At 41.1% G+C, this 12,192-nt stretch overlaps 1 protein-coding gene across 1 annotated transcript in view; it reads left to right on the top strand.

The window, feature by feature from the left end:
• LOC148141784 (beta-1,4 N-acetylgalactosaminyltransferase 2-like) overlaps positions 1-7,471 on the top strand; it is a 50,785-nt gene extending 43,314 nt beyond the window's left edge. The window contains 2 exon segments of the mRNA XM_087977601.1: positions 155-380; positions 7,362-7,471. Of these exon segments, the coding sequence (XP_087833727.1) occupies positions 155-380; positions 7,362-7,471 (336 nt within the window).
• Positions 7,472-12,192: the final 4,721 nt, after the last annotated feature.

Genomic DNA, 12,192 nt, shown 5'->3' with positions numbered 1-12,192 from the left:
GGACTCACAACAATTATACAGCCTTGAAGTGGGCTTACAGCAGGAAACACTGAGGAAGCATTGACAAAGAGACCTTGTGGTAATAGAATGTAAAATCATTGAGAAAAGAAACTATATTCCATTTCTCTAATTGGATGTAATATAATCTTTACAGGTTGGTGGCTCAGTAAGCGGTAATCGTTTCCACTTTAGGCTGTGGTATGAATATGGAAATCCTGATGATGGAGAATGCTTGTTCTCAAAGACTGGGGGCTTTCATCCCTTGAATGGGTTTCCAAACTGTGTGATATCCAGTGGCGTGGTCAATTTCTTTCTGGCAAAGACATCAAAGGTATTGAGTGTTGGATTTGACCCTCAATTGGCCAGGGTAGCTCATCCAGGTCAGTTGTGCTGTTCCTCTGTCTCTGCCACCAGCAGGGTGGATGATCATTAAGTTTTATTCTGATTTGTTTGTTTTCATGTTTCAGTAACAACCTTAGGGAGTCAAAATGTACCATGCACATGGGTCAGGCGTTTGTGACAAATTGGGGTGGGATCCGTGGAGAATGGGCACAAAACATCCTTCCACCAGCTGCACTGTCCATTCTCAGCACCGTAACAGGCTGTGTCTAGGATGGAAGTGAACCAATTAAATCTCCTCTCCTGAATTGACTGGAAATTTCCAATCAGCACCTTGACCCGACAGTGGCCAAAACAGGGCCAGAGAAAGGGAGCATCCAGATAGTGACAGGCCAAGGTCTAACCTTCCAGATTGCTTTAATCCCAAGCCTCCTCCACACACCATCACTGCCAATGATGAAGAATGACCAGAATTGCAGCAGCATTCCACCCTCAAAAGGTTTCTCCTTGACAAAGGTATGATTTAGAATCATAGAGATGTATAGCACAAAAACAGACCCTTCAGACCCAAACTGAACAAATGAACTAGATTTCCTAAATTCATCTAGTCTCATTTGCCAGCATTTGACCCATATCCCTCTCAACCCACCCATATGCCTTTTAAATGCTGTAGTTGTACCAGCCTCCCCTCCCTCCTCTGGCAGCTTATTCCATGTATGCACCACCCTCTGCATGAAGAAGTTGCCTCTCAGGTCCTTTTTGAATCTTTCCTCTCTCACCTTAAACCTATGCCCTCTGGTTTTAGAAATGTGTTGCTGGAAAAGCGTAGCAGGTCAGGCAGCATCAAAGGAGCAGGAGAATTGACGTTTCAGGCATAAGCTCTTCTTCTGATCCTTTGATGCTGCCTGACCTGCTGTGCTTTTCCAGCAACACATTTTGCAGCTCTGATCTCCAGTATCTGCAGTCCTCACTTTCTCCTCTTGTTTCAGATTCTCCTACCCTGGGAACATGACCTTGGTTATGTACCCTATACATGCCCCTCGTGATTTTCTAAACCTCTATGTAGTCACCCCTTAGCCTCCGATGCTCCAGTGAAAACAGCCCCAAACTATTCAGCCTCTCACTATAGCTGAAACCCTCCAACCCTGGCAACAGCCTCGTAAATTTTTTCTTAACCTTTTCAAGTTTCCCAATATCTTTCCTGTAGCAGGGAGACTAAAATTAAATGCAGTATTTCAAAAGTGGCCAATCCAATGTCCTATACAGCTGCAACATGACCTCCCAACCCCTATACTCAATGCATTGAGCAATGTATGCAAGTATATCAAATATCCTCTTCAATACCCTGCCCAGCTGAGACTCCAGTTTCAAGGAACTATGAACCTGCACTTCAAGGTCTTTTGTTTGGCAATACTCCCAGGACCTTAACATTAAGTGCATAAGCTCTGCATTAGTTTGCCCTATCAAAATGCAGCACCTCACATTTACCTAAATTAAATTCCATCTGTCACTCCTTGACCCATCGGCCCATCTGAACCAGGTCCTGATGTACTCTAAGGTAACTCTCTTCGCTGTCCGCTACACTGCAGATTTTGGTGTCATCTGCAAACTAATTAACCATAAATACGGAGGCATGGAATTGAGGATGATTTAGCAGCTTGAACTAGAAATTGGCCAGCTGAAAGAAGACAGAGAATTGGTTTTGGGTCCACTGCTGTTTGTCATTGTTTTAAATGACCAGGATTAGGGCATAGAAGGATGGGTTAATAAATTTGCGAATGTCATTAAGGTCGGTAGAGTTATTGATAGTGACCAAGGATGTTGTAGGTCACAGAGAGACATAGATAAGCTGCAGAGCTAGACTGAGAGATGGCAAATGGGGTTTAATATAGAAAAGTCTGAGGTGATTCACTTTGAAAGGAGTAACAGGAATGCAGAGTACTGGGTGAATGGTAAGATTCATGCTAGTGTAGATGGGCAGAGAGAGCTCAGGGTCCAGGTCCTTGAAAGTTGCTACACAGCTTGATAGTGTTGTTAAAAAGGCATACAGTGTGTTAGCTTTTATTGGGAGAGGGATTGCATTTCGGAACCCTGAGGTCATGCTGCAGCTATATAAAATTCTGGTGCATCTGCACTTTGAGTGTTGCATATAGTTCTGGTCATTGCGTTATAGGAAGGATGTGGAAGCTTTGGAAAGGTTTCAGAGGAGATTTACTAGAATGCTACCTAGTATGGAGAGAAGATCTTGTGAGGAAAGGCTGACAGACTTGAGGTTGTTTTCGTTAGAGAGAAGAAGGCTGAGAGGTGACTTAATTGAGACATATAAGATAATCAGAGGGTTAGATAGGGTGGATCAGAGGATGGACAGGGAGAGCCTTTTTCCTCAGATGGCAATGGCTAGCACGAGGGGACATAGCTTTAAATTGAGGGGTGAATGCATTGCCTGAAACAGTCATAGACTCGCCAACTTTAAGGGCATTTAAATGGTCATTGGATAGGCATATGGACTAATGTAGGTGAGATGGGCTTTGGATCGGTTTGACAGGGCAGCACAATATCAGGGGCTGAAGGGCCTGTACTGCGATTAATGTTCTATGTTCTATACTTCCTGTATTTACATCCAGATCATTTACATCAATGACAAAAAGCAGTTGATTTGATTTGATATATTATTGTCACATATTGAGATACAATGAAAAGTATTGTTGTGCATATTACCCAGACAAATCATAACTTACATAAGTACATCAGCGTAATATAGCAGAATGCAGAACATAGTGTGTAACAGCTGCAGAGAAGGTACAGTGAATGGTTAACCCAGTCATATGTGAGATCAGTTTGTAAGTCTGGTAACTGCCGGGAAGAAGCTGCTCATGAATCTGTTGGTACCGTTTTCAATTTTCTTTTCTCTTCTACCCTTGGAAGAGGGTGGGAGAGAGTATAACTGGAGGGGCAAGAGTCTTTGATTGTGTTGGTGGCTTTCCTGAAGCAGTGGGAAGTGTAGACAGAGTAAATGGAGGGAAAAGTAGGTCCACATGATGGTTTGGGCTGCATTCACTAATCTCTGTAATTCCTTGTCATCTTGGGCAAAGCAGTGCCACACTAAGCTGTGATGTATCCAGATGGGATTATTTCAATGGTACACCTCTGCAAACTGGTAAGGGGTTATTGTGGGCATGCCGAATTTCCTTAGCCTTCTGAGGAAGTAGGGTGTTGGTGTGCTGTTGTTACTGTAGCATTGATGTGGATGGGCCAGGACTGATTGCTGGTGATATTTACTTCCAGGAACTTGAAGCTGTCAACCACCTCCACCTCAGCACCATGGATACAGATAGGGGACTGTCCTCCACTCTGCTTCCTGAAGTCGATGGCCATCTCCTTCATTTTGCTGACATTGAGAGAGTGATTGTTGTCTTTACACCATGTCACGAAGCTGTCTATCTTTTTTCATGTACTCTACCTTGTTGCTGTAATCAGCAAACTTGAAAATGAAGTTAAAGCTGAATTTGGCCAAACAGTCATGAGTGTATAATGAGTATAATATAGGACTGAGTATGCAGCTTTGCACCGATGTTGAGGGTTATCGTGGAGGAGGTCTTATCACCTATCCTCATTGATTGCTGTCTGCGGGTCAGGAAGTCGAGGATCCAGTTGGAGAGGTGGGAGCAGAGTCTGAAGTTTTGGAGTTTGGAGATGAGTTTGGTTGAAATTATGATACTGAAGGTGATTCATCAGCTGTGGAAGTTTTTACTTCCTTACAGTTTACACCAATATTCTTTCACTGCACAACTCCCACATATTGGCCCTTCAATAATACCATCTGTCCTTATTATGACAGAGAGTTCACCCTGAACAAAGAACAAAGAAAATTACAGCACAAGAACAGGCCCTTCGGCCTCCAAGCCTGCACCAATCCAGATCCTCTATCTAAACCTGTCACCTATTTTCCAAGGATCTGTATTCCTCTGCTCCCTGTCCATTCATGTATCTGTCTTGATACATCTTAAATAATGCTGTCTTGCCTGCCTCTACCACCTCCTCTGGCAACATGTTCCAGGTACCCACCATCCTTGAGTAAAGAACCTTCCATACATATCTCCCTTAAACTTATTCCCTCTCACTTTGAACTCGTGACTCCTAGTAATTGACACCCGACTCTAGGAAAAAGCTTCTTGCTATCCACCCTGTCTATACCTCTCATGATTTTGTAGACCTCAATCAGGTGTCCCCTCAACCTACATCTTTCTAATGAAAATAATCCTAATCTAGTCAACTGCTCTTCATAGCTAGCACCCTCCATACCAGGCAACATCCTGGTGAACCTCCTCTGCATCGTCTCCAGAGCATCCACATCCTTTTGATAATGAGACAATCTGAACTGTACACAGTATTCCAAATGTGGCCGAACCAAAGCCTTACCAAACAGTAATACGAAATGCCAACTCTTGTACCTAATACCCGTCCAATGAAGGAAAGCATGCTGTATGCCTTCTTGGCCACTCTATCGACCTGCGTTGTAACCTTCAGGGAACAATGGTCCTGCACCCCCAGCTCTCTCTCTCTCCCTACATCAATTTTCCCCATGACTTTTCCATTTACTGTATGGTTCGCCCTTGAATTGGTTCTTCAAAAATGCATCACCTTGCATTTGCCCAGATTGAACTCCATCTGCCATTTCTCTGCCCCACTCACCAATCTATCTCTAGTCTGTTGTATTTGCTGACAGTCCCATTCACGATCTGCTACTCCACCAACATTAGTGTTATCTGCAAACATGCTAATCAGACCACCTATATCTTCCTCCAGATCATTTATGTATATCACAAACAGCAGTGGTCCCAACACGGATCCCTGTGGAACACCATTGTCACAGTTTTCCATTTTGAGAAACTCCCTTTCCCCACTACTCTCTGTCTCCTGTTGCCCAGCCAATTCTTTATCCATCCAGCTAGTCCATCCACTGGACCCCATGCGACTTCACTTTCTCCATCAGCCTACTATGGGGAAATTCATCAAATGCCTACGGTCCATGTGTATGATATCTACAGCCCTTCCCTCATCAATCAACTTTGTCACTTCCTCAAAGAATTTGATTAAGTTGGTAAGACATAGCTTTCCCTGCTCAAAACCATGTTGTCTATCACTGATAAACCCATTTTCTTCCAAATGGGAATAGATCCTATCCCTCAGTACCTGCTCCAGCAGCTTCCCTACCACTGACGCCAGGCTCACTGGTCTATAATTACCTGGATTATCCCTACTACCCTGCTACACGAGTTTCAGAGCACTGCTTATTCATCAGGTAGCTGTGGACAGGATCATAAGACACATAAGAATTTATAGCAAAAGATTACAGTGTCATGCAACTGAAATGACGTATTGAACAAACCTAGATTACTGTTAAGTCTTTCAGCTTTTTGAATGGGTTGGAGGTTTTGGTTCATTAATATGTAAATCCCAGAATTTATTTTAAGTTGCATTCTTGACATAACTGAAGGTTTTATAAAAAAAAAGTGACATCTCAGTTCAGAAAATGCATTAAAGGTGTGAGGTTAGAGTTCTGTCTGCGTCCCAGTCTTGAGTAAGACTGGTTCTATTTCCAAAGTAAGAAATTAGAAAACGTTACAGTGAGTGATTGCCTGCAGGGACTGCCTACAGATTGTGTGTTTTTTGAGCAAAATAAAATGTATCTGCAAATATAATTCAGCAAATGCATTCTCCGTCTTTGAGGATGCCAGAGCTCAGGATTTGCAACAACGCAAACAACGCAGAGTGATCAAGCAAAGGCTGACAGCCAAGATTGGAACCTATGAGGATGGCCTCAACTGGGACCTTGGGTTCATGTCACACTACAGATGACCCCACTACACTCTGCATACACACACACACACACACACTAAAGCAGACCCTCTCGCATGCACACGCTCTCTCTGTCACACAAACACACACAGATATACCCCATACGCTCACACCCACGTACACATCCTCTTACAGGCTTATACTCCATCACATTCACATACACACTTTACCAAGCATGCACACATGCAAACACGCACTCTCTCACATGCATGCACACTCATATGCACACACTCACATGCACACTCTCTCTAATGCACAAACACACACATATAAGTGTTTGCATTTGCTGTATTATATTTGCACATACATTCTATTTTGCACAAAAATCACACAATCTCCAGGCAGTCCCTGCAGGCAGCCAATCCATGTAATATTTTATAAATTTGTACTTTGGAAATAGAACCAGTCTCACTCAAGATTGGGATACAGACAGTCTCTAACCTCACACCTTTAGTGCATTTTCTGAGCTGATGTCACCTTTTTTTATAAAACATTAAGTTATCTCAAGAATGTGACTTAAAAGCTCTGAGATTTATGTATAAATGAACCAAAATCTGCAACCCATTCTAAAAAAATGAAAGATTTAACAGCAAGTTAGGTTTGTTCAATATAGTATTTCAGTTACATGAAAAAGAGGTGAATGTAGAAATTATCAGAGTAGTAGAGAAGAATGTGGTAGTAAAGGGGCCAAAACCCCTCAGTTAGAAAGAATTCAGGAATAATGTAATCTTTTGCAATAAATTCTGTGTGCTATGATCTTTTTCCACAGCTACCTGATGAAGGAGCAGTGCTCCAAAAGCTAGTGCTTCCAAATAAACCTGTTGGACGATAACCTGGTGTTATGTGATTTTTAACTTTTCCACCACAGTACAACACCAACACCAACATCATGGCTATTATTTTCAGATGTTGCTAGCCCTGCTGAGTTTCTCCAGCACTTTCTGTTTATGTTACAAAGATTAATTCAAGTTATTATTGAATTGCATTGCAAGGGTAGGTCCCACAACTGAACTCAACACCATCAGAAGATCCATTATTTCTGTGTTGTGTTTTGTGTTTGATACATTAAATAGCATTTATCATTCTGTGCTATTCTATCATTATGTTTGATTTTTCCACACCAATGTTTTCACAACTAAAACTGAATTTGAAATCTTTCCTAGAGTTTTTCATTGACAGACTCGGCAGACTGCTCGTGGGATCGTGTAATGATGTCATCATTGGCCATCAGGCGTACCAATCAATTCAATCTGCCAAAATATTAAGCAATTAATTTATCTGTCATTGCATGATTGTGCTAATGTTGAATATTTAGAGAGAAAGGAGGAGAAAGTGAGGACTGCAAATGCGGGAGATCAGAGCTGAAAATGTGTTGCTAGAAAAGCGCAGCAGGTCAGGCAGCTTCCAAGGAGCAGGATAATCGAGCATGAGCCCTTCTTCAGGAATCACACAATCACACAATATTTAGAGAGAAAGCCAAGATAAGGAAATCATAAACCTTGTCAAGAAACATCTTATTGTGGCTTCACTCTGCCATTGGTTCGATAAGTTCCACAACAGACAGCAAGATCATGTGACTTCATATCACTTCCAAAAATGATGCACACTGTCTCAGTAGCATTCTGCATACTTCAGCTTCATGCGTTACACTGCAAGAACCACAGCAGGGATGTGGAAATTATAATTTCAAGTGTGAATTTCTATGATCTGGAATTGCATGCCTGAATATGTAGTGAAAGCAGATTCAATAATAACTTTCAAAAAGAGGTGAATGTAGAAATTATCAGAGTAGTAGAGAAGAATGTGGTAGTAAAGGGGCCAAAACCCTTCAGTTAGAAAGAATTCAGGAATAATTGAGGGGCTACAATGCTCCTGGGTCCATATTATTGAGAGATAAGACCATGGGAGCTATGAGAGGAGCAAATATTTAAGTTTATAAAGTGAGGTTTGGACTGAGAAAAGCTGGAAATTGATGCTAAACCTGTAAAAAGCATTAGGTCAGCCCACCCCAGCTTAGTACCTTTGAAAGGATTTGAACATATTGGAGAGAATAAAAATAAAGCAGTTTTCTTTATTCCCCCATGGGAATGGATGGCCAGCATTTATTGGCTGTCCCTTGTTGCCTTTGAGAAGGTGGTGGTCCGCTGTATTTTGAAAAGATTGGGAATATGCAAAGCAACATGTCAGGCAGTCTGGATGGGATATATCTTGGCTTATTGTGCAAAGTAAGGGTAGAAATTCCAAATGACTTGGCCAAAATCTTCCAATCCTCATTCAAGATATGGGTGATTCCAGAGGTCTCGCTGAGTGCAGATGTCACAGCCCTATTTGCAAAAGGGGAAGGAATGTCAATCTTCATCCTCATGATCCTGGTTGGAACATGTTTAAAGACAATAATCTAGTGCAAGATTATTCACATTTGGAAAAGTATGGGCTCGTAAATGGAAGTCAGCACAGTACAGTGCACGGGTTGGGTTACGAGTATATAGAGCTTACTGAAGAGCAGGAGGTCACTTCATTTCCACCTAGACTCATCCATGATCACTGTCAAACCTCTGCCCTGAACACCTCCAGTCACCTCTTCCCAGTGAGTGCCAGAGTATTCTCGCTGACCCAGCCAGGAATTTCCCATGTCCAATAAAGGAGAGTTGGTGGATCCCATCAAATGTTAATGAGGATTTTGCAAACCTTTCTGTAAATGAGTGCCTGCCGTACAGATACGTCTGGTCTCCACATTTCTGCCTCTTGAGGCTCACATGCACCACTGGCACCTTCTCAGTCCCCCACATCCAGCATCACATTTTAAAATTGGGAACAAAATCTCAGAATACAGAAGGTCTTGTGGATCACAGCCAAAGTCAACGAAGTTGGTTTGACATTTTTTTGAGGATTGGAGTTTATTAAACACAACTTTCTCAGGGAACATTTAATGGATGGTGAAGATCTTGTCATGGTGTGATTATTTCTGTGTTGTGTTTTGTGTTTGATACATTAAATAGTATTTATCATTCTGAGCTATTCTATCATTATGTTTGATTTTTCCACACCAATGGTTTCACAACTAAAACTGAATTTGAAATCTTTCCTAGAGATTTCTAATCAACACTGACAACATCAAGTTCTATCCTATCACTATCTCTTTTGGCCTCTCCACTCCCTCGGTGTTGTCAGGCTGTTTCTGTGACACTGTTTCTGGATGCAGTGAATTTTCCTGCAATTCAACATTTCTTCTTATTTGTTCTTGGAACGTGAGCATCAATAGAAAGGCATTAGCTTTTGACCATCATTAATTGTTCTTAAGAAGGTAGTGGTGAGGCACTTTCATGTGCTGCTGCAGTCTATTTGGTAAACATTGGAACCCAGCATGTGGAAGACTGAAGCTCTTTTCTTTTTGGTACGCTTTCCTGTATTGGTCAGAGGATTGGATACAGGAGTTGAGAGGTCATGTTGTGACTGTACAGAACATTGGTTAGATCATTTTTGAAATATTGTGTGTAATTCTGGTCTCCCTCCAACTGGAAGGATGTTGTGAAACTTGAAATGGATCAGAAGAAACTTACCAGGGTGTTGCCAGGGTTGGAGGATTTGAGCTATAGGGAAAGACGAAATAGATTGGGGCTGATTGCTCTGAAATGTTGGAAGCTGGGGGGTGACCTTATAGAGGTTTATAACATCATGAGGGACATGGATTGGGTAAATATACCAGATATTTTCCCTTGGGAAGGGCAAATTCAGAGCTAGAGGGCATAGGTTTAGGGTGAGTGGGGAAAGATTTACAAGGGACCTAAGGGACAATTTATTCACGCAAAGGGTAGTTGTAAGTATGGAATGAGCTGCCAGAGGAAGTGGTGGAGACTGATACAATTAGAGTTTTTTAAAGGAATCTGGATGAGTACATGAACAGGAAGGTTTAGAGGGATATGGGCCAAGTTTCAACAAATGGGACTGAAGGGTGTGTTTCCGTGCAGTACATCTGTATGTCTCTGCGACAAATGTCACCTCTCAACTGTAAATTCCTCCATCACCATGTCATCCAAACTGCTCAGAACCTTTGTGTCCTATTTGACCAACAGCTGAGCTTCCAGGAACATATCCAGTTCCTGCAACAGTAGTGGACCTGCTGATATTAAGGGCATTTAAATGGGCATTGGACATACATATGGATAATAATGGAACAGTGTAGGTTAAATGGGCATCAGATTAATTTCACAGGCTGGGGCAGGGCCGAAGGGCTGTATTGTGCTGTAACGTTCTATGTTCTACATCCTATCAATGACCACAACAACTTAGTTTCTTCTTAGTCCCTTCTTCAGCTGCTGAACACTTTTGCTAACACCGGCTTTGATTGTTCAAATACTCTTTAAATCTCTTTGAATCACTCCTTAAAATCTGAGAAGTTACCTTCCATTATTTACACGAAGTGATATTTTGTTTGTTGAAGTTCTGATGAGTGCCCTGGAGCATTTCAGTATGAAAGGAGCTACATAAATGATTGTATTTGATTGTAATTCTTTGAAGCACTTTGGGCCATCTCACTATCCTAAAGATGCAAGTTTTTTTTAATGATTAATTGTCTTTGCAATTCATGGCACAAGATGTACATTATATTTGGATGAAGCATAGTGAATACTGCAGCTCAGTTTTAAGTAAACATAATATTTGTATAATAGGTAAAGGTCTTTGGTAGATTGTGTTTTGAGTCAGCTACTTAGAAAACTCGGATATTATATACCTGTTTAGGAATGACTACTGCTTGTTGACGTTTGCAGGTCTGGACTAATTGGTATTTTATTTTGCCTATATTCCTGTTTCATCTTTTTCTTAGTCAACACACTGCTAAATATTCACTTTTTTCCAGTATCATCCATTTTATTTTCCATTTATTAAACGCTGTCCATTTTACTTTCACATTTAAAGTTTGTTCCCTAGAACTGAGACACATGTTGCTTGTGATTAACCAAATGTTCCTCATGGCATTTCTCAGCAAGTGGGAAGTGTGACAATGCTTTCACTTGAAAGCGGTTATTTTGCCCTAGGTTTTTTTTGAAGAGGGGTTGAAAAGGCAGTGGTGGTGAAGTGGCTATGGAAGCTAGTCTAAATCAATCATTTAGTAGGGTTTTAGGCTTTTTTTAAAAAAAGTTCAATAATGATAGGGGAATGGCCAGTTCCCCAGATCAAGCTTTCTAGTTTTTTCTTAGCTGTGGCAGTGAGAAACTGTTTTGGTCCCAGAAAAGTTGGTCCCAAAAAATCTTCAGTAAATGATTCCTAACTGTGTCTTTCCCTGAAATCTCTCTTACTGTTGTTCCCTCCTGGATTGGGAAACTGCATGTAAGAATCTGTGTCTGAATATACCATTTTGCCAAGGGTAGTGTTTATATAATGTTACAATATTGGAGCAGTTAATTAGTAATTGGTACTGAATCTATTAGTCGCTTAAGTTTTCCACTAGTAAGTTTTTCTAAATTCCTCTTTCTTTTGTTTGCATTTTAACAAGAGTGTTTAAATAAATTGCATTTGCTTAATGTCAAGTAGTTGAACCAGTTACGTCACATCTGGAACAAGCACTTCACATCTACTTTTAAAATAAAAAAAAGTCAAGGTCTCCGCTACTTTCTTAAACTGTTATGAGGGGGTCTGGTTTGGTCCCTAACAGAAGTCAGATACCTCACTGATTTATGTCTTCTTTGGTTACATTTGCATCTATGTAATTTGTGAAATTCTCTCAAATATAAGAGCTACAAGAGCAATTATCTATCAGCCACATCGCAATGCGGTCAGTTGCGACAGTGAAACAAACCTCAGAATTCCTTGTATCTCCTGTAGAGGGATCATGTTCCATTAAACTGTGGAAATATTGGCATGAGTATTCCAATAGGAATAATAGTGATATAATCATCATTTGGCATCAATAGGTAATAATGATAGGACTTGGAATGTCATGTTGTAGCTGTACAGGATATTGGTTCGGCCACTTTTCAAATACAGCATTCAATT

This window comes from Chiloscyllium plagiosum, unplaced genomic scaffold (assembly GCF_037043375.1).
Source record: "Chiloscyllium plagiosum isolate Xiang-an unplaced genomic scaffold, Cpla_swu_hap1 HiC_scaffold_32, whole genome shotgun sequence".
NCBI lineage: Eukaryota > Metazoa > Chordata > Chondrichthyes > Orectolobiformes > Hemiscylliidae > Chiloscyllium > Chiloscyllium plagiosum.
This window is presented reverse-complemented; position numbering and strand designations above follow the sequence as displayed.